General features: G+C 51.1%; 5 protein-coding genes across 8 annotated transcripts; 2 read left to right on the top strand and 3 right to left on the bottom strand.

Annotated features, from left to right (window-relative positions):
- Positions 1 to 1,073: 1,073 nt before the first annotated feature.
- On the bottom strand, positions 1,074 to 1,838 carry LOC121597813 (40S ribosomal protein S15Aa-like). Its single transcript, XM_041923972.1, has one exon. It carries the CDS (start codon positions 1,701 to 1,703, stop codon positions 1,311 to 1,313), a length of 393 nt encoding a protein of 130 aa, XP_041779906.1. The 5' UTR covers positions 1,704 to 1,838; the 3' UTR covers positions 1,074 to 1,310.
- Positions 1,839 to 2,125: 287 nt separating this feature from the next.
- On the top strand, positions 2,126 to 6,434 carry LOC121597807 (importin-13). 2 transcript variants are annotated; one of them, XM_041923958.1, is made up of 8 exons: positions 2,126 to 2,760; positions 2,825 to 3,304; positions 3,380 to 4,927; positions 5,001 to 5,093; positions 5,169 to 5,301; positions 5,384 to 5,539; positions 5,629 to 5,800; positions 5,885 to 6,434. In XM_041923958.1, exons 1-8 carry the CDS (start codon positions 2,443 to 2,445, stop codon positions 5,970 to 5,972), a joined length of 2,988 nt encoding a protein of 995 aa, XP_041779892.1. In that variant the 5' UTR covers positions 2,126 to 2,442; the 3' UTR covers positions 5,973 to 6,434. The 2 variants fall into 2 exon arrangements, with proteins under 2 accessions (XP_041779892.1, XP_041779891.1); XM_041923957.1 differs by having other exon boundaries at positions 5,861 to 6,434.
- On the bottom strand, positions 6,425 to 8,178 carry LOC121597812 (RNA-binding protein with serine-rich domain 1-B). Its single transcript, XM_041923971.1, has 3 exons — positions 8,003 to 8,178; positions 7,816 to 7,932; positions 6,425 to 7,757 (listed from the first exon to the last, which is right to left on the bottom strand). Coding segments are annotated over exons 1-3 (972 nt in total). The 5' UTR covers positions 8,005 to 8,178; the 3' UTR covers positions 6,425 to 6,904.
- A 226-nt stretch (positions 8,179 to 8,404) lies between these two features.
- LOC121597811 (syntenin-1-like) lies at positions 8,405 to 11,108 on the top strand. Of its 3 annotated transcripts, none has more exons than XM_041923968.1 (4): positions 8,405 to 8,551; positions 9,389 to 9,852; positions 9,959 to 10,194; positions 10,270 to 11,108. In XM_041923968.1, the coding sequence occupies exons 2-4, from the start codon at positions 9,409 to 9,411 to the stop codon at positions 10,586 to 10,588; spliced, it is 999 nt and encodes a 332-aa protein (XP_041779902.1). In that variant the 5' UTR covers positions 8,405 to 8,551; positions 9,389 to 9,408; the 3' UTR covers positions 10,589 to 11,108. The 3 variants fall into 3 exon arrangements, with proteins under 3 accessions (XP_041779902.1, XP_041779901.1, XP_041779903.1); XM_041923967.1 differs by lacking the exon at positions 8,405 to 8,551 and adding an exon at positions 8,644 to 8,841; XM_041923969.1 differs by lacking the exon at positions 8,405 to 8,551 and adding an exon at positions 8,960 to 9,171.
- A 72-nt stretch (positions 11,109 to 11,180) lies between these two features.
- On the bottom strand, positions 11,181 to 25,993 carry LOC121597806 (dynein heavy chain 7, axonemal). The gene is made up of 17 exons (XM_041923956.1): positions 25,840 to 25,993; positions 25,032 to 25,348; positions 24,379 to 24,962; positions 24,055 to 24,288; positions 23,777 to 23,968; positions 22,612 to 23,706; positions 22,126 to 22,538; positions 17,837 to 22,040; positions 17,471 to 17,767; positions 17,054 to 17,400; positions 16,248 to 16,983; positions 15,699 to 16,168; positions 14,294 to 15,558; positions 13,056 to 14,050; positions 12,313 to 12,447; positions 11,710 to 12,240; positions 11,181 to 11,634 (listed from the first exon to the last, which is right to left on the bottom strand). The coding sequence occupies exons 2-17, from the start codon at positions 25,339 to 25,341 to the stop codon at positions 11,422 to 11,424; spliced, it is 12,021 nt and encodes a 4,006-aa protein (XP_041779890.1). The 5' UTR covers positions 25,342 to 25,348; positions 25,840 to 25,993; the 3' UTR covers positions 11,181 to 11,421.
- Between the last annotated feature and the right edge of the window lie 298 nt (positions 25,994 to 26,291).

Genomic DNA, 26,291 nt, shown 5'->3' with positions numbered 1-26,291 from the left:
CTCGTTCTTCCGCACTGGAATACAGTGTGGCCAGACTATTTTGGCGGTTTTCGGTAGGCGCTTCAAAATTTTATCGGTAGTTTTTGATAGGAGTTAAAGATTTTTTCGGTAGTTTTCGGTAGGCTTTGAAGTGTTGAGCGTGAATGGGGTGGTTCGGAGATGGAAGTTAATATGTCTTATGAGGAGCAGCACGAGAAAATAACATCTTTCATTTATTTTAAGGAGATAGTTTAGATTTGGTTCATAGCGGTCACATTTCACAGGCCTTTCTGAAGTGTCGATCTGAAAATTGTACTAGGGAATTTAACCCAACAAATGATTGGGACGCTCTAGCAGCAATCGAACGCGACATAGAACATGAAAAATATATGGGATTTTACATGTTCGATGTGATAACCCACAAATCGAACATGTGATGTCCTATACATTTTTCATGTTCGATGTCGTGTTCTATTGCTGCTAGATCCAGCGCGTTCGATTCCATGAAGGGCAGACACGGGCCTTAGTTGTCTCTGTTGAACTTCTGGTTCTAATTGCTAGTGATTTCCATATAGAGTTTAATACAGGAACTGGTTAGGAAATGGTTATATAACTTTTGGGTCAGTATTACGAAAAAATCTGTGATTTTCGGTAGGATAAATGGAAAATCGGTAGTTTTAGGGCGGTCATCTGTGAATCGGTAGGCATATAAAAAATCGGTAGGAATACGGATAAATCGGTATTTCTGGTCACTCTGCTGGATGGCGGTCATGTTTACGGTACGGTGTTGAAAAGTCAGCTTTCCGAAAGGCAGTTTAGGTTATGAATTTGCTTTGCTAACAAAATAAAACAGGTTCAACCGATGCGGTTTAATGTGTTGATTTTCTCAATTTGTACGGTTATTTCGCCTAATTTAACACAATTTGAAGCCAAACAACAATACGGAAGCAAACCACATTCTTCTGTCTTCATACATTTTGATACTCACCATTCCCTTGCGACTGACTGGTACACTTCATTAGCCCATCTGAAATTTCTCGTAAAACGTTTATAGCTCCAACAGGCCCTAACATAACACAGTCCACACAATGAGCTAGAGTTTGGATATTTCCTTTTATTACATCTGCAACTTATCACACACGTACAGGGCAAGCCTCTCCAGCACGGACGATAAGATTGTTTACGTTCTCATCGTTCCTTCTGCCACCAATTCGTGCGATGATGATGGTTGATGGAAAGCAACGCCGCCTCGGAGATGGATGAGTCGGAGGAGTGAGCCTGCCCCGTACGTACGAACTATTTGCAACGCTCCTTCCACGCACGCCGCACACTTAGAAGAAATATCCCAGAATCTTTCCACCCAAATGCTTCCGCCGGGCCTCCTCATGGTCCATGATACCGCCGCTGGTGGTGAGCACGACGTAGCCGAACTGACGCGACGGCAGCAGATTGTTCGTCCAGCGCTCCAGATCGGTCACCTTCGTGTCGAACCGGGGCGAGATGATGCCGGCCTTGTTCAGGCGGCCGGTCAGGTTCACCACCACCTTGCCGCTGCGATGGTCGTCGACGATCTCGAACTCGCCGATGTAGCCGTGCTTCATCATGACGGTCAGGAAGCGGATGACCACCTTCGAGTTCGGGCGGATCAGCACCTGGCGCTTGCCGCGCTTCTCCGCATTGTTGATGCACTTGAGCGCATCGGCCAGCACGCTGATACGGACCATTGTTTGTTTGGTTCGGTTTTGGTGGGGGAAAACTCCGGAGCTTTACGCTATTTGCACGCAATTTTCGAGCGCAGATACAGTGTGTTTTCACGGCAAAGCCTCGTTTTCAAAAGAAGGTGTAAAGAAGGAAGAAAAAAGCTGGAAGAAATCGAACGTCACTTTTTGACAGCCATGGAGCTGTCATTTCTTTCGATCAAGGTACAGAGAGCTTGGGTGTGATGGAAAAAATGCCAAATAAACATATTTATTTCAACATTTCCACTGAATTTACAACCATTTGAATTGCACAAGGAGTAGTAAAACACTGCAAAATAAATATTGAAATTGCAAAAATTGTTCCTAGAGCAAAGAATTTCACACATCGTTATCCCCTTTTCCAACCCAGCTTGTCTAGAGCGACCTTGTTCAGTGACAGCAACCCACCCACACAAGCTGTCAGTGCTAGGAAACCGAAACAACATCGCTGCTCCGAGCTAGTGTGAGATAAAATTGTTAATTTTGCACGGCAGCAACGTTTCCCTGGCCAAACAGCTCCCGTCCACAGCAAAACAGACAGCAATGGACGACAAATGAGCATCAAAAGGACGGTTTCTATTGTGCGCTAACAGAACAATCAGCAACACAAGAAAGCACCATCCCACTGCCTAGAGCAGTTCATCGTCGTCCCCTTCTTCCGCCTCTGCGAGAGTGCTGGCAGCATCGGAACGTACCAGAAACAGGACCGCCGGACGAACAAACCATGGACGAAGTGCAAACCATCGAGGCAGCCGTCCTGTCCTTCTATCGGGGCGGGTCGGAGCAGCAGAAGGAGACGCACAAATGGCTGCAGCAGGTACAGAACAGCCCGCAGGCTTGGTCCTTCTGCTGGGAGCTGATGCAGCTGAACAAATCGTCCGAGATACAGTTTTTCGGCGCAATCACGCTCAACTCGAAGCTGCGCAGCGATTGGGCCGAGGTGCCGAAGGAGGCCCACCACGAACTGAAGCAGAAGCTGCTCGAAACGATCGTACTGTTTGGGAATGGGCCGAAAATTGTGCTTAACAGACTGTGTATTTCGGTAAGTTTCGATCTGTTGCGGTATCCTTTGGTGTATCTAAATCATCTTCACCATCTTCCCTCAGCTGGGTCTCTTTATCGTACACATGCTACGACACCCGACTGTGATCGAAGAGGTGACCAACATGTTCCTGCATGAGCAGCTCGGCAACCTGTCCAAGGTGACACAGATCGAGATACTGATGGCCGTCCTGGAGGGCATCCCGGAGGAGGTGAAAAACATACGCACACAGATCCCGCGCACGGTGGTGTGCGAGGAGCTGAACCGGAACGCGGAGTTCGTGATGCAAACCGTCGTTACGTACCTGAACGAGAAGCTTAGCCGCAGTACGGTCGAGCCGCACGACATGAACGGGCTGATCAATGCGGCCAAGTGTACCGGCACGTGGGTTGCGCACGGCAATGTGCATCTGAACGACCGCGAGGGGATGATACAAACGCTGCTCAAAGCGATCCACTACTGTTATTGGAAGGAGCCGAAGGATGACGGCTGTCTAATGCCGGAAGAGAATGAACTTGCAGAAACGGCATTAAAGTCGCTAGCGGTAAGCAGCACACAAACGAGGCCACAAATCGATGATTGCATTTTATGTATAATTGTCCTTTTTTCATATTTTTAGAACATAATCTCGTCGTACGCGACGCAAAATGCGAAATACTCGTTCACCGTCATCAACTACATGAAGCTGTTCCTGGACGTGCTCGTACCGATCCTGGACGCGGAGTACAAGGAGAACAACGACAACGAGAACCTGGCGCTGATGATTTACGCCCTGTTCATCTCCACCCTCGAGTGCTTCTCGTCGGCCATCTTTGCCGGCATCGTTACCGACTCGGAGGAGGTGTCCAAGGTGTACACGCGCACGGTCGACATGCTGATCAAGTGCACGGACAAGCCGGGCACCTACCCGGTGGACGAATCGTGCAGCACGTACGCGATGGAGTTCTGGTACATGCTGCAGGAGGAGGTCCTCTCGATGGACAGCGGCGAGCACAAGAAGCGCTGCCTCGAAGCCATCAAGCCCGTCTACGCGCACGTGGTGAAGGTGCTGGTGCGGAAATCGCAACTGCCCACCGAATCCTCGCTGCACAAGTGGAACGATGACGATCTGGAGGCGTTCCGGTGCTATCGGCAGGACATTGGCGATACGCTGCTCTCCTGCCACGACGTGCTGAACGATCTGATGCTCGATGTGCTGTCGGAGGCGCTGGACGAATCGATCATGTACCTCAGCTACGATCCGCAGTCGACCGAAAGCTGGACACTGCTCGAAGCGACCATACACGCGTTCTGCTCGATCGCGCAGAAGATCGAGTACACCGAGCATCAGCAGATCGTGAAGCTGCTCAAGGTGCTGAACGAAATCCCGTACGAGAAGTACAGCGACAAGCTGTTCGGCATGGCGCTCGAAACGGTCGGTGCGTACAGCGAGTGGATCGGGGACAACCCCAAGTACCTGCCGTCCGCCATCACGCTGCTGGTGAAGGGTCTGAACTCCACCAAAGCGTCCCAGGCCACGCTCGGGCTGAAGGACCTGACCTCGGAGTGCCAGAAGGAGGTAATACCGTACGCCCTGCCGCTGCTGGACGCTTGCCGCACGGCACTGCAGGAAGGCCATCTGAAGAATGCGGAGATGATCCGGCTCATGTACACCGTCGGCAACATACTGAGCGTCATCTCGTACGAAAACATCATCCTCTACCTGGATGCGATGGTTTCGCCCTGCTTCGAGGAGCTGCAGGTGCACGTGCAGAACAACGACCGGACCGAACCGACCAAGGCGCGGGTCGTGCTGCGGCTCGAAATGATCTCGAAGCTGTTCTCCTCGCTGAACATTCGCAAACCAACCGAGGGTGACATGGACAAGGGGTTGGTGGTGGGCGTGGGACCCCACAAGCTGCCATTCCCGGCCGGCGGAACGCCTGCACCGGGCGCTCCGGTACAGCCGATCTTGCTCATACTGGAGAAAACGATGGGCCTGCTGAAGAGCTTGTGCACGCTGTGGATTCATGACGAGACGGTTATCGACACGCTGTGCAAAGCGCTGCAGCAGGCGCTGACCAACCTGATGGATGACATTAAACCGCTGCTTACTGAGATGTGCTGTCTGGTGCTGTCCATCCTGAACACGAACTGCGTCGTCTCGGCGGCGGATATTGCGGGAAATGTAAGGAGAGGAGAATTTTTTGTTAATTTTTATGCCATTTTTTAATTCCCTTTCTTTTGTTTTATCATGTCAGTTCATCCTGATGTTTTACAAAGATCAAGACTGCAGGCAGCTCATGGTGCAATTGTTTACTGCCATCATGGACTACAACTTTAATCAGATGGAGGTAACACGATGAATAGAGACGCTCTTCCTAAAGGAACGAGACATTAACAGCAAAATTCTTCTTCAATATTTCAAGCTAAATGTGGGTAAACTGTCCCGGATAGCGGATCTGATTGAAACATTCTACGCGTTCAACACGAGAATATCGAAAAAGATCCCCATCTGCTACAGCGAGGTGCAGATAGACTGTATGAAGTTGGTGGATTACGGTAAGTTCCTGCAAAGGGAAGTTGGTTGCACGCTTATACAGTAGCTTTTGACACCTTTTTTTTCTTCATATTTTCCCTGCAGCCACCAAGTGTATGATGTTACCAGAGACGGGCCCGATGAAGAAAAGCGTGGCGTTCATCACGATGTTCGTAAAGGAATCGACCAACCACCCAGTCATGATGAACGTGATACTGGCGCAGGGCGAAAACATTGTCCGATCTACCTTCCTGTGTATTGGTTCGTACGACATGTTCAACATTTAAACCGTGTAAGGCTTAGAAACAGCGTTAAAACGCCCCCTTTCTCCCCCACCCCCTTTCCTCCAGGTGGTACAGCCCTGCGCACGCAGGTGGAAATTTTTGCCGACATTTTCCTTGCCCTCAACTTCCGCTATCCGGCCGAATTCATCCAGTGGATGAAGCTGCTGGAGGTACCGAACTTCCCGACCGCGTACGTCAGCGCCACCGATAAGGAGCAGTTTATGCGCAAAATTATCAAGTAAGTTTGCCGCTTTGCTTTCATTGGTGGTGGTAAAAATACAATTAAAAAAAATAAAAGTGAAATGAATACTCTTTTCTCCAGGGAGCGGGTCAACAAGCGGCTGGTGCAGGATCATGTGCGAAAGTTTGCCGCGCTCTGCAGGAACATTGTCGAGTATGAGAACAAATAAGCGCAACATGCTTGAAAAAAAACACTTATAAACAGGAGCAGCAGCAGCCAGTCAGTCAGTCAGTGTGAGATTGTGTGAACAGGAAATACTTTCAATCTAACCAATGTGATTTTTAGCATGTAGTGAAAAAAATAAGGAAAATAACCATTACTACTATGTTGTGTACAAAAGCGAACGTTCGTTCGCACTCCCACGATGGACAACAATCCGGCCCGATTGAGTAAATAAAAAAAACCGAAAAATAAGGTGTAAACGATAATGGTGTGCCAATGAAGGATACCTGGAGACACCCGCGGAAAAGCCTATTACTTCCCATCACACGCAGTAGTGTGTGTGTGTGTGTGCCCCAACACCACCACCACCACCACCACCTTATCACAACAGAAAACTGATAAATGTCTGCCTAGCGTGTTTCTCTTCTTAGGATGCGAATAAAAATGATGCGACGTTGATTTTATTTTACTTCCATTTGTTGATTTATTTTGTTTAATCTATTTATGGTTTTACATGTTAATTATTGAACAGAAAAAAGGAGCGAGTGTCACATCTTCATCTCGCGTCAATTATTATTGTGGTGGACTTGAGTGTGTGTGTGCACTGCAAATCTTATGCGTGTCCCGTCCGTGCTCGTATTGCTAGTCATTCTAGTTCAAACAAAATAAAAGCTACTACCGCACTGCACACTCCACAGTACGAGTGTAGAAATTGGACAAAAGAGCATTGCAGGAAGCTTAACAGATTGCTTATGCTTATTCTCCATCCACACACACACACCCACACAAGAAGCCAATACCAAACACTGTGATACAAAACTATCGCCACCACAAAAGGGAGGTGCATGCATGCATGTAGTAAGATTAGAGGATTGATACACAAATCAATTTAAAAGAAAAGACCGATCAATGCTACCATAACCTCCCCCCGCGCTCACCCTAGCGCGAACTGTCCGAGCTGTTGCTCTGGCGACGCCGCCTAACCGGGCTGCGCGAGCGTCTACGCCGCGGGCTGCGTCGGATCGATGGACGGCGCCGGTAGCGCATCGGCGAGGTACGCCAGCGCGGCATGGGTCGATTGTTGCGCATAATCGGTGAGGGACGCCGCATCGGCGGGCGCTGCTTCTGTACCAGCACGGGCGACGCCGTTATCTCCTGCCCATCGATCTGGCCACCGTCCATGTGCTTCATCGCATTTTCCGCCCCATTCGGGTCGACGTACTCCACGTAGCAGAACCCACGGCCGAACGGTTGGAACCGTTCCATCGGAAAATCGACCTTGCTGATCTCGCCGTACGAGCTGAAGATTTCCACAATGTGATCACGGTTAACATTGCGCGTCAGCCGCCCGATGTGGATGCGTACCGGGCGCGGCGTGACGGAACGTTCGCGACGCTTGCGCTTCGACGAACCGGACCGCGAGCGACGGCTGCGCGAATCTTTGATCGACTTGTCGACCGATGGCGCCCGGGCCTGCTTGTTTTCCTTGTCATTATCGCGCGGTTCCGAACTGCGGCGTTCCGTTTTCTCCTTCGACTTGGGCCGCACGCTCGTGCCCTTTACCGGCGGTTCCTTGGCAGTGGCGGCGGACTGTTTGTCCCAGTTTTGGGCCGGTTGGGCCGGGCTCTTGCTGCGCGACCGTGACCGGGAGCGGGTGTTCGTTTTGCGCTTGGTGCGTGAACGCTCGGCCCCGCTGCTGGATGACGACGAGGAGCTGGACGAGGACGAGCTGCTGCTGGACGAGCTCGACCGCGAACCGGAACTGCTGCGCGAGGAGCTGCTGTCCGATGAGCTGTCGGAAGCGAAACAGTTAACACAAAAACGATGGGGGAAAACGATGTTTACACTACCTTCCGCTGCTGTCGCTGCTGCTAGAGGTACGCTTTTTACGCTCCTTCTCACGACCGCGCTGCTTCTTGTCGGCCTTCTCCGATTCCTCCGAGTCGGACCGATTCTTCGACCGTGTCCTGCAAAGAACGGCACGCATTAGGGTAACGTTTGCTGCCACCGGCGTGCGCCCGTGGTGATGCTACTTACATTTTCTTTAAAAGTTGAAACGAATCGTCTCGATTAGCACCGTAAAATCAATAATCTTTTTCCTTTGCCGAAAAAAACAAATGGCAGACGCCTGGAAGCAAGCCGTTTACCACAATCGACTGTCAAAAAGTGCTGCCAAAGGTGTGGACAGAAAGGTACGCCCGCTGTCAAAAAGGCTGCAAGATTGTTATAGTTATTTCATCACATTCCAAAAATAGTACGAAATAATAATAAAACCTGCTCTTAATTAACCAAAAAACTTATGTTTTCCATAAAAACTATTAATTTGTATTACAAATTGCATCTTTGCTCATAGAACAAGAGAGAAAACTTATTCTCACCGGAGACACCTTGTGCTGCAGTGGCGTTTACACACATGTTGACAGCACGGGCGCCATATCAAAACAAATAAATCTGCTGGACAAAACAAATCGTGCATCGAATCGTTAGTGAAATAAATTGCAATCAATCTATTTCTAAAACTGCTTCCAAGCTGTGAGCACGTACAATACTCCGAATAAACCTTCACCACATTCACCTTCACAGCAGGTTAGTCCGGAAAAATAAGCTTTTTTCCTCCTCCAGTGTGTTGTTGTTGTTCTGGCGTCGTGAGCCCGCAAAAAGAAGAACAAAACCAAGAAACGTAACCGAACGATGATTCATATTCCGGCCGAAAGCAGCATAAAATCTAGCTAGCGAAGCAAAATAAACCCCCACAGAGATTGGAGAGTGTGGCCAGTGCCAGTGTGAGTCACGCCTTGCGTTCGTACCGCGTTGAAATTTTTGAAGCGCAAAACGTGCCGATTTCACAGTTTAGTTCATTTTATATTTCCGCAAAAGTAAGTTTCATTTTTTTGTGCCACCCTCCCCCCACAAGAACATAATAAAATGCGCCGTACTGCATCAATGTCATCTGGGGCGCATAAAAGTGCATTTCTTCTTCGATTTGGTGGCAGCGCGTGTATTCTTCTTGGGCGTCTGGAGTGGTTTTTAGGGATAACAAAGAGCCTTAGACAACAAAGAGCTAGAAGGGCACACATTCGCTAGTTCAGTCGCTGGTGCATAAAGGGCAGTTTTTAGGAGTAGAACAACAGCAGTTCGGTTGCTAGGGTTGAGCTTAGATACGCAAAGTGTTAATCAAGTTTTGTTTATCAGTCTCTCGGAAAAAGGTAGCTGGACAGTTTTGATCATTCGACAGCATCACCGCATCTTTCGCAATGACTCATGTTCAATTGCTGCTCGGCCACACAAACGCTAAAGCTTATCAAAACATCTAGTTCAAATTGTACGCTTATCAGTTTAGCGTATTATATTCCCCCCACAGAACAATCGACGGCACATCATCATCTTTCATCAGCTCTAAGCAAATTTTGCTTCTCATTTCAGCACACACATACACGTCCAAGATGTCGCTCTATCCGTCGCTCGAGGACATGCTGGTGGATAAGATGGTGCAGTCACAAAACACGGCCATCGCCACCGCTGCAGCCCAGCAACAGCAGCAGCATCTTCCATACCCGCCATCCGCCCCAAAGGATGCTTACGGGTTGTATCCCAGCTTCGCAAATGACACACCCTCGGCGAAGATGGATGAAAAACCCTCTTCCCCTCCGATGGCGGCCAGCATCATGTATCCCGATCTGTACGAGTACATGGGCCTGGAGCTGTCCAAGGAGATGATCCAGGCGAACATGCCCCAGTACATGGCACCAGCGCACGTTGCCCCGTCGACCGCGATCGTACCCCAGCAGTCGGCGGTGGCGTTCGTGAGCAATGCCAACATGGTCGCACCCGTTTCGGGCCACTTTACTGGGCTGCAGCGTGCCCAAGTGACGAACGGCATTCGTGAGGTAAGCAACTGTTACACATTACACACACACTTCCATTGTTACTAAAACCCGTTTTCTCTTTTCTGGGTAATCTATTCACACCTCCTACACACACACACCTTAACAGCTCGTAATGTGCAAGGGTGCGGACAAGAAGGTCGGCCTGCGGGTGCAGGCAATCAATAAGGGCATTTTTGTGTGCGTGGTTGTAAAGAACAGTCCGGCCGCGTTGGCGGGTTTGCGCTTTGGCGACCAGATACTGCAAATCAACGGTACGCTGGTGGCCGGCTTTTCCGTGGACGATGTGCACAAGCTGCTGAAGAAGAGCGACAAGAACAACATCTCGGTGGTGGTGCGCGATCGGTATGTACACTATCGGAAGAGCATGCTCGGGAAGGCCCGTTTTGTATTCAAAAACACAATTTCCACCCCACACAGACCCTTCGAGCGTGCCATTACACTGCACAAAGATTCGGCCGGTAGCTTCGGGTTCCAGTTTAACAATGGCACCATTACGGCGATCGTGAAGGATTCGTCCGCCGCCCGCAACGGACTGCTGATCGATCAGCAGCTGCTCGAGGTGAACGGGCAAAATGTGATCGCCATGAAGGACAAGGAAATCCGGGAGCTGATCAGCAGCTCGGACCAGGTCATGACGCTCACGATCGTGCCGAAGATGATCTACGACGTGATGATCAAGAAGCTATCCACCTCGTGGCTGCGGGGCAAGATGGACCATTCGGTGCCAGATTTTTAATCTCTAAATTGTGTTCACACACACATACACGTTTATCCAAATTACACGCAAAGTTAAACAATTTTCTATAATACATGTTAAACAAAACAAAAACGAAAAACCACTCCACCCAGTGTAAATCGAGGAACCTCAGGCGGGTAGATCTGTGTCACACGGAGCAGAAAACACCCGGAACACGGCCAAAGTATGTTTTTGTGTGTTGGAAGAGCGAACAGAAGTATACAGGAAAAGAATCTTACACAACGATTTTACGTTGCTCTCAGCCAACCAGAGTTACACCTATATTCTGTCATTTACTGTTATGAACTACTAAACACAACTTATTGACCATGTCTGCCATTTCTATGTTTGTGAAGCATATTTTATCGTATTATTATTACGTGAAGTATATATATTATATATTATTCCACAACCCTCCGTATTATCGGTGCACATCCTCCTATATATATTACATGCAATGGGTTTAAGTCATGAAATAAAATTATGATGTATTATGACATTTTTATTATGTCCCTCTAAATGATTATTGTTTTTTTTTTTAATGAAAATATTCGAATATTAAATATTGGGAAAGAGACAAAAATTTCAAAAATACAGAGCAGTAGATGATACTAATTTAATTTCAATATGGAATTACATCCAATTGGAATTGGAATATGGAATGCCGTTTCCAAAATACGTCAGTAATAGTTTGATAGGAAAACCCCCGTTAATTTAAATTCCACCACCAGTCTCACGCCAAAGACAGACGAAAGAGGGGATAAAAAAGCTAGGAAATACCTTCTTTTGTACCATGAATACCATGCCACTTCCATCCACGAAGGTAAAACCGGTTAGTGACTAAGCTGACACAGCATAGCCGCACCGCGCATAACCCAGTGGTCCGTCCTAACGTTCGGATCACAATTCAGCAGCAGCGCTATGACAAAGTTCGTACTGTGACCGGTCGTCGAGAGTGTGCCGCGCCGTTCCGCCGTCTTGTAAACCGGACACCGGTACGTGTGCCGTGGTACAAAGTCGTCTTTCTTCATCGGTTTGAGTAGTATCTAAAAAATTGAGCAACAATATTAAATGAAACCACTCAATCACTTCTCCTCGACCCTGAAGAATCGTATACTCACGTAGGGCACGGTGTCGAAAAGCACCCGCGGAATGGACTCCTGCAGGTAGCCCTTCTCCCTGTCCCAGCGGGTCCCCTCCAGGAACAGTCCGTACACGTACACCCCATCCTCCGGCGGTTCGGTAATGTCCGTCTCGCGCAACACCTCGTTGTCGAACACGAGCAGATCGATCGGTATGACGTACTTGCGGGCAAAGTTTTGCTGAGCGCCGGTTAGAAACGCCTGGGTGAAGAAAAACCCAGACACCCAGAAGGTGGCCGGCGGTCCTTCGTCGTACCATTTCTGGAGAAATTCAAGCCGTGCAATGAAGTCCACAATGTACGAGCCGAGCGGTTTCAGGCTGGGGTAGGATCGTTTCGCCCACACGGAAGGGATTTTGCCAATCAGTACGGCACTGACCACCTCCTCGACGGTGGGCGACATGGCGACCAGTCCCTGCATCGCTTTGCGGGCCGTCTGCAGGCTGCTCCGGATGCAGATGAGCAGATTGTTGAACCGTACCATCTCCTGCACCAGCACCGTGTTCATGCTCTGGAAGGGGTAGAAGGGGTTTTGGGGTTTTAGTGGAGTCAGCAGTCAGCTTCAAATATCGATCGAAAGCACCTGATGATAATCGGTAGGATACTTCTCCAGTGCCGCTTCACGATCGAATTCCGCCGGCAGCCGCTTCAACATATCGGTCGACACACGAATGACCAGCTCGGCGGGCGTCTCCTTGAACACACCGGTCGATGTGTTCTGGAACGATTTAAACGCAATTAATGATCGATTGAATTTAAAACTCTAAACAAAATCATAATTAAATTTGAATTCAATTTACACTTTGAAATTAACTAAAGTAATAATTCTTCTTTCAAATTTGGTACAAACCTTCAGATCCTCAAGAATCTGTCAATTGCCAATTGATTAATATAATCCAACGAGAGATTTAGAAGCCAATCAAAAGGGAATATAAAATTATGTAGATTTGATAACTAATTTTAAGCAATTGTTACATCACTTTTAACTCTTCAACCCAGCTTTCCATACTTTACCTTCATTTGCAGCAAATCCTAAGGGAAACGGTTTGAGGTTGAGAGGTAGCATTGGATTTGGAAAATAGTATTAAAAATTTGTTTTAACTAACACATAAAGACGTCAAAAGACGTCTAAAGCCTCTTACATTAAACGTGCTGTCGGGACTCACAGTCCCTATACTCACTGTTGTTTAGCTTGAACTCCCTTGGAACCCCAAATAAACTTCAATATCCCATACTTACCGTACGATCCTTTTGGATTAGCATCAAGTAAGGAAGTTTGGGTCGTTATGAATTGCTAAAAGCATCAGCCAAACGCGTCACACATACCTGCGTCTTAAGTGCACTGGCCAGCAGTGTGTCCGTCTCCTTCTGGTCCTTGATAATGTCCGCATTCTCGTGCAGCCCAAACACGCCCGGCCGGGCAATGATCGGCAGCTCCCGGATGAACGTCATAAACTCTTCGTGCTCCTTCAGCTCCGGCACCGGGTACAGGCCCGCCTCGTCAAAGATGTAATCGGCATCCTCCACCACCGCGGCCGTATAGAACCGGCCCAGTATCGTGTTCAGACACCGCCGATCCCAATCGTCCGTCACCCGCCCGCCATAGTTACACTCGCCCGTCAGGTAGCGCAGCGCTACATACGGCACCTCCTCGTATTCGTCCAAAAACATGCGCAGCTGCGTCAGGCTGATGCTCAGGTCGGTCTCATTAAACTCGTACGGTATGTTCCACCCGATCGGCCCAAACTGGCGCCGCTCCTGCACGATGCCGTGGAAGAAGCACAGGCTAAACAGCAGCTTCTTAAAGTTGGCCGGCTGCTTGCACGCCTCGAACCACTCCACGTTCGAGATCGGGTCGCTCATGAACGAGCGCGTCACGTTCATGCGCAGCCCCTTCGGCGGCTCATTGGTAATCTTGATTCCGTTCTGCAACACCACCACCGGGAAGTGCTCCGTCGGGTAGGAGGTGAGCCACAGCCGGAAGTCGGGATGGGTTGTGTCCGGCTGGAAGCTTTCGCAAATCTTCTCGAGCGTCGGCATCCAGCTCTGGGCCAGGTGGCAGTTTTGCAGCAGAACCCAGTTACCAAACTTGGTGCCCTCGTCGATCATTTTGGTCGCGATCGGGCCCTGACCTTGGCCGAGCGATAAGGAGAAGAGGCGGTTGGCGCCGAGTCCTTGCGAGTCGGCAAACTTGATCAGTGTTGCGGTTGGGTCGGTGCCGGGTGTTAGCACGAAGATGAGTGGAACGCAGCAGTTGGATTCGTCGTACGATGCGCCCAAGTTGAAGGCCGGAGGCTCGACGTACTTTGGTTCCATCGTTTCTGGAATAGGGAATAGGAATAAGACGATCATTTGACTTCCTTTTACAACTTAAACCCAAGGATTAAGCACAAAGCAAACTAGGCGGCTGCTATGAGCAACGATTTCACAAGGGGATCCAAGGAAAATAACCAATCCTCTGTTCACAAATAAGTTTGTTACTCCTATTCTTCAGAGGGTTGAGAATCTCTCATACAACCTCCCACTCGACATTTCAGAAAGGAAACATTTAATATTTTACTTACTCGCCACATACAGCTCAATCGCTGGAACGAGCTTATCCGCCCGGAAACACCGCAGTACCAGCAACTTCTGAAACGGCGTCAACTTCGTGTTCCACGGTTCCGGAATGGGCGCTTCATGAGGAGTATAATCATCAAAGTACTGCTTCCAGCTACTCAAATTCTTCACCACATGCTCCTTCAGCGCCCCAAACGCCTCGAACGACACCGTCAACCGGCACAGCTCGTCCCAATTCTTATCCGGCAACCATCCCGCAGCCGGATTCGGATCCGGATTGTCCAACCCAACACCCCCCGTAAGCAGAAACATCAGCTCAGCCGCCCCAAGCTGCCCAGCGTCCTGCTGCAAATTGGTAGCAAGCAGTAGCGAAAACAGTATCTTATCCTTCTCGAACAAACTCCGGCAGATGTTCTCGTACAGACTGTACGTGAAGTAGGTCCTAAGGTCCTCCAACCGTGCTGGGACCTCGTCCACCTTCTCGGTATTGTCGATAGCCGCGGTGAACAGGTTCACGAACCAGGACAGGCTGTACTGATACATCGGATCGATGCAGGCCAGGTCCGCGATCGTGAAGAACAGCACCGTCGAGTGGGCCGCGATCGGTGTGTACTGCAGCCGGGCCACATCGATCTGACGCTCGGTCACCTCGGCAATGATTTGCTTCTCGTTGATCTCGTTCGCCAGCGTTTTCGACGAGCTTAGGACCGACACGGCCGTCTCGTCCTCAAGGATGTTCCCCTCGGACGACAGCACCTGCAGGATCTTGTCCTCGATCTCCTGCAGCTGCCGCTTGTTCTCCGCCCCCTGCACGATCAGCGAGTTTTTCTCCGTCTCCAGGTCGGGCCGCTCGCGCGCTACCGTTATGGAGAGGAGCTGATCCTGCAGGCCCGTTTGCGTGATCATAAAGTTGAGCAGCGTCACCTTGACCGCAATTTCGGGCAGATAGTGAGGGCTACGCAGTTTCGTGGTGATGTAAAATTTGAACGAATCGTTATACTCGATGATGGAATCGCCGAGCTTGATGCACATGGTGCCGCCCTGGCGGAAGATCTGCTTGAGCAGTATCGGCTCCAGCATGGGTTCGATCTCTTCGCCGACGTTTTCTAGCAGCACGGGCAGCCCGAACTGGATGGCGTTCTCGAGGACGCGCGTATAGTCGGGCTGCGTCAGGCGGATGATGCAAATGCGGTTGGCTTTCTCCATGTTGCGTACCCACTTGTTTGCTTGCCCCTGGGGATCGATCATTAGTGGCCAGCGACGAGCGTTGCTAAAAAAAAAGAGGGAAGAAAAATTACATTACATTGTTCATATCTAATTTTAACACAAGTTGCTTCTGCAAACGGAATCCAATATCTAACAGGATCTCAGCACAAATCCTATAAGTAAACGAAGCCATTAAATTCTTACTGAATTATGATGGCACTTTCGACGGAAAACGCATCACTCGGCAGTCCGAAGATGTTCCACGCCCGAATGTCCACCGGATTGCCCAGCACGTTGACGAGTTGGAAGTCGGGTGAACAGATAATCCCACGATCCGTACACCGTTCGATCCACTGGGCGATTTGCTGTGCCCGGAACTGCATCGTGAACGGTCCGAGGTACGCAACGATCCCTGACGCAATCAGGACATCCCCCGTCAGTGTGTCGTATATCAGGGCCAGCGTGTCGGCAGCCGTTTGCCATCGATCCTTCTCACCGCCCAGTCCGGTAATTATCTCCGTTGCACGCTCGAGCTTCTTCATGCACAGCTCCACATTCGCCTGCAGCTTCGCATGCTGAGCAATCTGTTCGTCTAGCTTACGCTGAAGATCGGCAAGGTTTTCTTCGACAATGCGCAGTTGCTCCAGCTTTGCGTTCAGTATCGTCATTGCAGACTTAAATGGGGAGACAGAAGAAGAAAAATCGTTAGAGAACATGGTGGAAACAACGAGTGAAACGCATTGAATTCCTTACATTGTAGCTGGCCTGTGCTTCCGCAAGAGCCGCCTTCTTCGGGGCAATCTCCTTCGCCACTTTGTCGTACTTCGCGATTGCTATCACCCACTTGCACAACCCTTCCGCTGCCGTAGATGCCGCCTTCACCTTCTCCGGGTCGAAGTTTTCGTTCGTGAAGACGCGCTCCTCCAGCTTCTGTATCACCTTCGGCGGGATGTCGTCCTTGTCGAAGTTAAGCAACCCGTCCATGAACTTAATATCCCCCAGCACACGCTTCGATGGACCCCAGTAGTCCTCGACCATGCCCATCCCAGATGGGTTCTGCACCCGATCCGGCTTTAGATCCTTCAGGATGCAAACCGCCTCCATCACCACCTTCACCCCAATCGGAGGACTTTTCATCGTCTTTACAATCGTAATGTCAGCGGGCGTGAGTGTGTTCAGTGCCTCCATGGCCGCATCCAGAATAGGCATGGCATCTGCCAGCTTCGCATCGCACACCTCTTTGATGGCGTTCGCTGCTGCCGCCTGCTCTTGGGCGGCCGCTTCATCCTTTTCAACCATCTGCTTCTGCTCGGCCGCTACCTCACTATCGGCCTGCACTTTGGCCATCTGATGGGCAACGGTTTCAGCGGCGATCTTCATCTGCGGCTGTACTGCCTCGAGCTGCTCCTGCATTACACCGATCTGTTGGGCCGCAATCTCCAGCTGCTTCAACCCGGTCAGGTAGCGATTTTTCCCCGTCAGCACCTCGCTGTAAAGAAGAAAACGCAAACAAGCAAGTATTTGGAACTGGAAACAGGACACCAGAGATCGTCACATACGTGCGCTTCTTGTCAAGCAGTGTCTTGAAAGTGTGGATCATCTCCAGATACGAGGTCGGTGTGACGTAGTTGTAGCGTTTCAGCCGCAACAGGAACTCATCCGACAGCTGCTGGGTAGTGGTGTGGAACTCCATGCACATATCGATACAGCACTGACGCTCCATATCGGTCATCTCCACCGTGGACAAAAACTTGGTTGCGACCGCTGTCAGTGCATCTTTAGGCCACGGTTGAAACCAGTCGATCGTACAGCAGTTCACGACCGAGGGGAACTTGCGAACCCTGTTCCTGAAGGCATCACCGATCGGTGACATCGACAGCACGATATGCAGCTGATCTCGTATGATCTGCAATGGAGTGATACAATGTACTTTCGCCTGCGCAGAAGACCCTTCAGATCTTCAGCTAGAGACTTACAGTAACAAACAAATTGAACAGAGCCACCAAACTACCATCCGTCTGCTGACTCTTCTCCTTCTGACGATCCATCTGACGCATCTTCTCGATAATTTCCGATTTTTCCTCGTTAGTGAAGAGATTGGGAATTTCTCCCGAGTTGAGCAGATTGTTAATGTCCTCCAGAAATCCTTCCTCCTTGATCTGCGTGTCCGTGAACAGGAAGCAGATGTGCTGATCGGAGCCGCAGACTTTCTTCAGCAGGTTCTTCATATCCTCACGCCACTCCGTCATGCCGTACTGGCGTGATATCTCAACCTGAGAAAAGACGCGAAGCGACAATAATCAACACTTGACACGACAACTCAGGCAGACCGTGGCGCATACCTGGTAGAGCTCGTACGAACATATATGCGATGCAATGCGGGCCAGCGACTGTCGACCGGAACCACCGACCCCAACCAGCAGCGCATGGCTGCGCGGCTGCTTGATAATGCGACAGATCCGGGACAGATGCTCGATCGCAAAACGGAACAGTACCAGCGACATCGGCTTCTTCGACATGTTGTTGTACTCCACCAGGTACGACTCCACCACAAAGCTCAGCTCCTCAATATCCATCACCTCCAGGTACAGTTTCGTGTCTGCCTTCGGGTTTGTGAAGTCACAGAACATTAGCGCTCGCAGCGACGTTTCCGTCAGCTCATTTCCTTCCACAAACCGATCGAACAGGTCCTTCGGATCCTCCTTCATGTACTCGCGTATCACGGTGCACAGCTCCTCGAACAGCCACTCGCGATCACTGTCGTCCACCAGCCGATCGCCGTACACGCGCAGTATCTCGTGCGCCCACAACCGCCGCATGCTGTTGAGCGTTTCCGTGCCCTCCGGCACGGACAGCAGCACACCCTGGATGACGCGCGAAAAGTCGCGCAGATTGAAGAGATAGTGGCATTTGGCCGGCGTCGGTAGCAGGATGGCACGCGCCTGGCGATAAATCTGAAGCGTCGACAGTACGATCTCATCGATGCACGGGTCAAACTCTTTCGAGAAGCCCCGCGTATCTAGATGCCACAGCACGATCTTGCTGAAGATGCCGATCAGCGTCTGATCGTCGAACTCGTCCAGCGCGATCGCGTTGAAATGCTGCGAGAACCGGGGCGAGACCGTGTTGCCCGTGCTCGGCGGTCCCATCGCGCACATCAGCTGCAGATCGACCAGCTTCATCGCCGTCACGTCCTTCCGGTCGTACCAGAGACAGTGGTCCAGCCACATGCGCACTATCTCGATCGGTGGTTGCGCACCGTACGTTTCCTTCAGCGGCATCGACACGTCGTCGATGAACACGACACACTTCTTGCCGAGCGGCGGCCCGAACACACCCTTGCGCCGCTTGTCCAGCTTCGACATGATGATGTCCTGCACCTGGTTGGCGGTCGTCTGCGCCGAGAAGCTTATCAGCAGCGGCTTAAACACGTTCGTATCGTTGCGCTTCAGCAGAAAGTCGATCGTGTAGACGCTCTTCCCGGTGCCGGTGGGTCCCACCAGCAGCAAACACTTGCCGTGCTGCACCAGCAGCTCCAGCAGTGCACCGATGCGTATCGTTTCGATCGTCGGCACGATCACCTGATTCACCGGCACGTCCCGCTGGATGCTGGTGCTCTGGCCGATCTCCTCGGCCCACGGGCGCCACTTGCCCTTGCCCTCCTTGGTGAAGCGGTAGTCGAAGACGGTGCCGCCCTTCGGGATCTGGAAGATGAATGGCTTCGAGAGCGGCTGCACCTGCAGATGCTCCGGTATGCGGAACTTCTCGTTCAGCTCGGGCGGAAACACTTTCTCCGTCAGTGCGCGGAAGAGCTCGCTAAACTTGCCCCGGCTGTCGGTTTCGAGCGGCCCGCCAATAGCCCAAATGCAGGAAAAGAAGAACACCCCCTCGAGCTGCGCCCGCACGTCCACCTCCGACACCGCCTTCATGTACGCCTCGTTCCGGTAGTCGTCCATGAAGCAGTCGAACAGATGCATCACCGACAGCACCAGGTTCGAGTCGCTGGTCGGCATCATCTCGCGCAGTCCGCCGCCCCGGCGCACGAACCACAGCAGCATCGGGCAGAAGCGGTGAAACATCTGCGTGATCACCTGCTTGTTCATCGAGTGGAGGGCCGGCGGGAGCGTGTTCTTCCACGACTCCAGCACCGGCTCCCAGCCCAGCGAGCTGGGCTCCATGTAGATCATGCCGCAGCGCGACACCGTGGCCGGCGATGCGGCATCCAGATCCATCACCTCGAAGATGAGGTTCGTCGTCGACGACAGCTGTATGATTTCGCCCGACATCAGGCACAGCTTCTTGTTGTCGTCCAGCACCGTGTTCATGTTCTCGATCCAGATCGCGTCGACCGGCCCATCGAATATTAGCCACTTGCGATCCGTGCTCGTGCTCTGCGCATAGTGCCGATAGCTTACCGCCAGTATGCCATCGCTCCACTCGTGCGACACCGGATCGAACTGCCCGTACAGCTGACCCATCGTGATCGCCTTCGGGTTCATCACCGTGTACTGTGCCCGATGCTCGCCCATCTCGCCCAGCTCCTCAATCGTAGCCAGCGCCTCCGCCAGCACGCGGTACGCGGTCGTTTTGCCGCCCAGCGGTGGTCCCACGATCATCAGCCCGTGTCGCACTACGATCATCTCGTACAGCTGCTGCACCTTCTCCAGGAAGAAGGGCGTGAACTGCTTGTTGTTCTTCTCGCACGCTTTCTCCACCGCGGCATCGAACACTGCGTAGTCCGGCTTCGGCAGCACCACGCCCGGAAACAGGTCCGAGATGATGCCCTGGAACAGTGGCACATCTTGGTTGAGGAATTTCGCCAAATTTACATCCTTAATCGACCGCAGCACCAATATGTCTTCCGATTCGTCCGGGTAGCGGAGCTTCAGTGCGCCGGCCGCCTTCAGTACCGATTTGACCGCCCGCATCCCGTAGTCGTAGTGGGGCTGCGAGCTCAGCTGCTCCGAGCAGAGTCGATACGTGGCGACGATCTTCACCGCGAGCGGCTTCGCGTTCAAAAACCCGTACGCGTACAGCTCAATCTCCGAGATGAGCACATAGTCCGGGACCATCATTGCGACCGACCGGAACAGTGCCTTCAAATTGTCCGGCAGCTCCGAACGGCCCGCATAGCCCGGGTTCATCGTGATAAACACGGCACAGCTCGGGTCGAGATTGAGCGTCGTGCCCTCGAACACCATCGTCGGCGAGCCGGAGTTGATGCCCCGCTGGATGGTTAAAATTTGCTGTGCCACCACCGACAGCACCTCCAGATCGATGCGATTAAACTCGTCAAAGCACGACCAGGCGCCGCAGGACGCGAGACCCTTGAAAAACTTGCCCAGCGCGATGTAGTCCAACCCATCCGAGCAGTTGAACACTACGCACTGCTTCGCGACGGCTTTCGCCAAATCTTTGGTCGTCTCCGTCTTGCCCGTCCCGGCTGGACCTTCGGGGGCTCCGCCCAGATGGAGATGCAGCGCGCCGAACAGCGTCCGGAAGCAGCGATCGGTCAGCGGTGTTATCACCAGCCGCGCCGTATTGCCCAAATACTCATACCCGTACATCAGCGTGGAGTTGATCATGCGGGTCGCCAGGTTTTGCTCCTCAAAGTAGTACCGGAACTGGGCCAACCAGTTGAAATCATCCACCTGGGTCGTCTTCTGCTCGATCATGTCCAGCAGTACATCCCGCGCGTGCACATCCAGCACAACCAGTGCGCCCAGGGTAAGCCGATTCTGCATCGCCAGCTTCCCGCGCACCAAATCCACAATGAACGAGATCTGCACCTTGCACGTCTCCAGATACTCTTCCAGCGCGGCCAGCGGATCTTCACTATCAAAGCACATCGTAGTCTCGAGCGTCCAGAACGCACACGAAATGCACTGGATGCACTGGCCCGGCCACATCAGCACCCACTTGTGGCGTTCCGTCTCCGTGTACGCCTCGTACGATTTGCCCACCTTCAGGTGGATGCTCTTCTTCATCGAATGCTCCAAATCGAGCAGCCACTTCTCCACCTGGCCCTTCGCCTTGCTGGTGGACACCTCCTCCACCAGGTCCACCTCTTCGCCCTCGCTCGAGCGCATCATCGTAATGTCGAGCGCTTCGGTAAAGTTAAGCGACGCAATGCCCTCGAAACACTTCTTCAGGTGCGGCTGGACGCGGGTCGGATCCTTCGTTTCGGACAGAATCTCCAGCAGCTCGTCGTTTGACAGGAAGAAGAAGCGGGGAAAGTAAAGCCGCTTCTTCTCCAGATACTCGTTTAGCCCCTTCTGGATCACCTCCAGCAGGCCGTACGATTTCTTCAGCTTCTCCGACATTTTGTCTATTTCCAGCACCACCAAAACCTTCGTGTCGGCCTGCACCGACTTCATCAGATCCTTCCAGATCTTGTCGACCGCACTGAACCGGCGACCCTCTTCCGGCATCTGCGACTGTATGTCCGGGCTCGAAAAGATCGGCTCCAGGTACATCCAGGTCGCCTGCACCTTCAGCCAATCATCCAGTATGTCCTGCAGCAGCATCAGCTTCTTCTCCCAGGCGCTGGACAGGTAGTGGTGTATTACATGTGCGAATCATATCATCTTACCAAGTTTGGGAAGTTTGGAGGATCAGCGACCATACTTACATGATATCTTTTTCGAACGGCTTAATGTACAGCGAACTCTTCATCGTCTGCGTCTTGATGATGTGATCGTCCAGCAGCACCTGGATGTCATCGATCGCCGCTAGGATGTACGTGCCTGTGTCTCGGTACGGCAGCACCACGAACGACATATCGCTCCACTCGTTCACCATCTTGATCATTGCCTTTTCCAGGTTGTTCTCCTTCGTTGCACTCTCCGAAATGGTTTCAAATCGCTGGATGTAGTCATCCAGCCCATAATCGATCACACGCTCCAGCGTCAGCTCGGCCGAAATGCGTATAGGGAATCCAATGATTTCCGACACCTGTTCCCAGTGCCGTTCCTTCATACCAGGGTTTCCCAACGTCTGCACAATCGGCAAGTGTGTCTTGAACTGATCGATACGTGTCTTGATCTGAAATTGAATAAAAGGTAAATCGTGACCAAAGCAGCACCTCAAAGACGAACAAAAGACCCCGCACACTCACATCATGCGCCAAGCGTTGCGTTTGATACGAATCGGAAAAGTGCTTCTCCAGCTTGTACACCGTCCGGTAGAGCAACCCGACCGTATCGTCGATCTGCTCCGGATCGTGCATTCCCACCTGCGAGTGCATCCACAGATCGTGCTTGTCCATAAACTCCTGCCCCGCATCGTACAGCTGCTTGTACGGGGCCAGCTTATCGTGGCACTGCTTGCGGATCGGGTACTGGGACAGCTCCCACCCGTACGCCGTCTCCTCCTCATTGATGTGGTCAATCTTTTCCATCGCCGCCACCAACTTATTATCCAGTGCCGTCGCCTTCTTCTTGTACTTCTGCAGATTCTTAATGTCACCCCACGAGTCGTACTCCTTCACCTGCTGCCAGAACAGCTCCAGGTCGCGCCGGAAGCTCTCAATGCGTCGCTTCAGCGCGTCCTGATACTCAATCACCTTCTCCGCGATGATGTTCTTGTGGTCCTGGAAGATGGTCGGCATCTTCATGTACCACTGGAACGTGTTGTTGTTCTGCTTGATCTGCAGCGGCGTAAAGATCGTATAGTCCGTCAGGTACAGCAGATGGTGCAGATTCTTCTTGAGCCGCTCCTCCATCTCCGGTATCGTCGTCTCCTCCATCCGTATCGCGTACGCCTTCAGCGTCATCAGCTCCACCGTATCCTTCGGGATAGTGATGACCTTCGTCGAGATCGCCTCATACTCGACCGCCAGCTGCTGCGCCCCGTTCTGCTGATCTTTCGTCATTTGCTCTATCAGTGCGTCCTGCATGTACTTCGCCGAACCCTCGAGCGTATCGATCAGCCCCTCGCGATGAAACTCGTAGAAACCCATCGACACCACGCCGTAGATTTCGCGCGCCACCTCATTTTCCATCTTTTTGTAGCGCTGTATGTACGTGCAGTACTCCTCGAAGCTGGGCCGCTTCGCCATGAACCGCTCGATGTCGTCGATGTCCGACCCGTTCATCAGCGTCATGTAGTTGTCAAAGTCCTGCATGCGCAGCTCCGGTCCAATGCGTTGCTCCTCGAGCACATCGTGGATTTTCTCCTTGCAAATGTTAATCACTTCCGGCGGAATTTCAGGCTATTTTGAGAGGAAAAGAGGAATGCATTTGAGCTAAAACTAAACCGAGGCGTATGTAATAGCGACGAACCCTCAGCGTTTCATGCGGACAAGGTAGATCGGGATAGATTTGCCGTTCGATCCGCTGGAAACTTTTGACGGATTTTACAATGTTATCGATAATCTTCAATATCTCAATCTGAAACCTTGGAAAGCTCGGTATGAAGGAGAGTGTATCTTGATTTTCCAACAGAATTGTCAGCCGAAATCCTTGGTTTGAGCGCTGCAAAAAAAAAAACAACCAAGAATTGGACATGGTAATCTCACATATGGACATATCAAAATCGTTAGACAAAGCAGATGTATTACCCCAACATCACAGATGTAGTGAGTGTACGATTCAATGCTGCTAATGCACAGGTTTTGCAGCTGTCTCGTCATCAGCGTCGCTAAAGAGTTGAAGAACTTCTTCAACATCTTCGGCTTCGAATCATCCGGGATGAGCTTCTTCTTGATGCCTTTCTGAAAGATCGTCTTGATCGCACCGTACCATTTTTCCGATAGAGTTAGTCTCGTTTCTTCAATTTGTTGGTTCACCGTGGACTAAAAGCAATAAAAAAGGTGCATAGATATCACATTGTTAGATGTACGTGGCCCCAAAAAAGGACTCCAAAATCCCGATTGCTTACTCACCGTAAACTCGGTCAAATCGTACGCTTCCCCTTTCGCCACCAGTTCCTGCACGTTTACCAGCAGCATCTTCTTGAAGGTCGTATCCCAAAGCTCGAGGATCTGCTCCGAGCACGCGTTGATCGAGAACAGATTCCGCTTAATCTTGGCCTGATTTTCATCGTACCGATGTTTCCACTTCAATCGCAGCTCCTTAATTTCCAACCGGCCCGGCGTGATCTCTTCCTTCCGTGCGTACTTGGTCATTGCGTCGCCCAGCACAAAGTCTACCACCGCCTTGCGCACGGCAAACGAGTAGTCTTCCTTAATCTCACCGATAATATCGCGCAGCGGCTGCTTCCAGCGGGTCAAATTCTTCGGTATGAGGCGCAGGATGCGCTGCAGCACACGCTTATCGATCGGTGACACATGCACCGTATCAATGCCATGCCGGATGTAGTGATAGTACCGCAGCATTTCCCGCTCCTCCACGTTCGGGAACGTGTTTTCCGGATCGTCCCGTTCATGTTCCTTGCGCACGATCAGCCGTACCAGCCGTCGGCGGAAGTCTTCACGATCTTTGCGCAGTGCGGTGTAGGAGCGAATCTCTTTGAGTAAATAAAACAGAAACAGTTAATGAATTTATAACCAAATCTTTGTCTGATAAGTGTTCCTACTCTTTTTATCCGCATTCCGGTCCGGTTTGGGCCGTGCCAACGGGGACGGCCGCATCTTCGTACTGTGGCGCAACAGCTTCTCCGGCAGGCTGAACACGTTCGGGCCAAGAAAATCGCAATCCGTCGGCATGTTCAATTCGCGCCAGATCTGCTTCGTGTTGTGCTCCGGATGGGCACGGCGATTGATCCGCAGCAAACCCGAGGGTCCGGCTGCTTCCGAACTGCCGCCGGCAGTACGTGCAGCCATTGTGCCATCTTGCGTGCGCTTGCGAACCGGGGCCGACGCCCTGCGGTCCGTGCTGGGTTTCATTGGCGTGCTGGAAAGCAAAAAAAAAAGGAGGAAGCGGTAGCTTATGTGTTTGATGCGGCAAATAAATCGATTCCGAGAAATGGGGTACAACGACCCCAGTGGGGATGTATACTGAGAGAACAGCTGTTGGTTTCCGGCAATTCCGGCAATACCACTGCTCCAAATATCAATGTCAAGGAATTGTTGGCAACGGATTACGCTGCTACCCCCAGAGCTTGATGGTAAACAGGTTGCTATGGTTTGTGGAAAATAACAGGCACTGGGCGTTGGTGAAAAATTTTCCACCAGTCAAAGAAGAATTGGACTAAAACCATTTTTAAAACGAGAAAAATGCCTCAAAACCTCTTGTGTATTCTATATTGCAATTTCAAAAGTTAAAATCATGCAGAAGTTCGAAAAAGAGTTCGAAAAAATTAAAAAAATGAATTAATCTTCGATTACCTATCATTCTTTTCCAGAACTGTAAAAGCAAAAATACTTAATGTACTATCATCTTACCTTATTTCACCATGCAAAACGGACACGAATAACTAAAAACTCATTAAAAAAAAACACCTTAAAAATATCAAAAACACAATTTCTTTTACAAGATAAAACACCTCTCACCAACGGCACACTTCCGGAAAGCGTCCGGACACGATGACAGTTAGCGTTCGACTAAACTACCCAGTTTACTAGGATTTTGCTCGATGAGCGACTAAACCGATCGATTTCGATAAATATTTGGTAACCAAGGTAGCTAAACGCCCGATTGCGTTGCTAGGCATGTAAAGCTATGTTACGAACTCCACGTGCTTCGCACAACCTGTTGCTGAGAACCCACGCACGGTACAGCTGACCGGAGCACGTGCCACTAACCGGAAGTACCGCTGGTAACGGTTTGGTGGGTTTGATTATTCATTATAAATAGCAACAGGTAGAACATAGGTGCCTATCGGTCAGGAGGTCAA

This window comes from Anopheles merus, chromosome 3R (genome assembly GCF_017562075.2).
Source record: "Anopheles merus strain MAF chromosome 3R, AmerM5.1, whole genome shotgun sequence".
In the NCBI taxonomy this organism is placed as follows: Eukaryota; Metazoa; Arthropoda; class Insecta; order Diptera; family Culicidae; genus Anopheles; species Anopheles merus.
The sequence above is the reverse complement of the archived record's forward strand: the minus strand, read 5'-3'. Positions and strand labels throughout refer to the sequence as shown.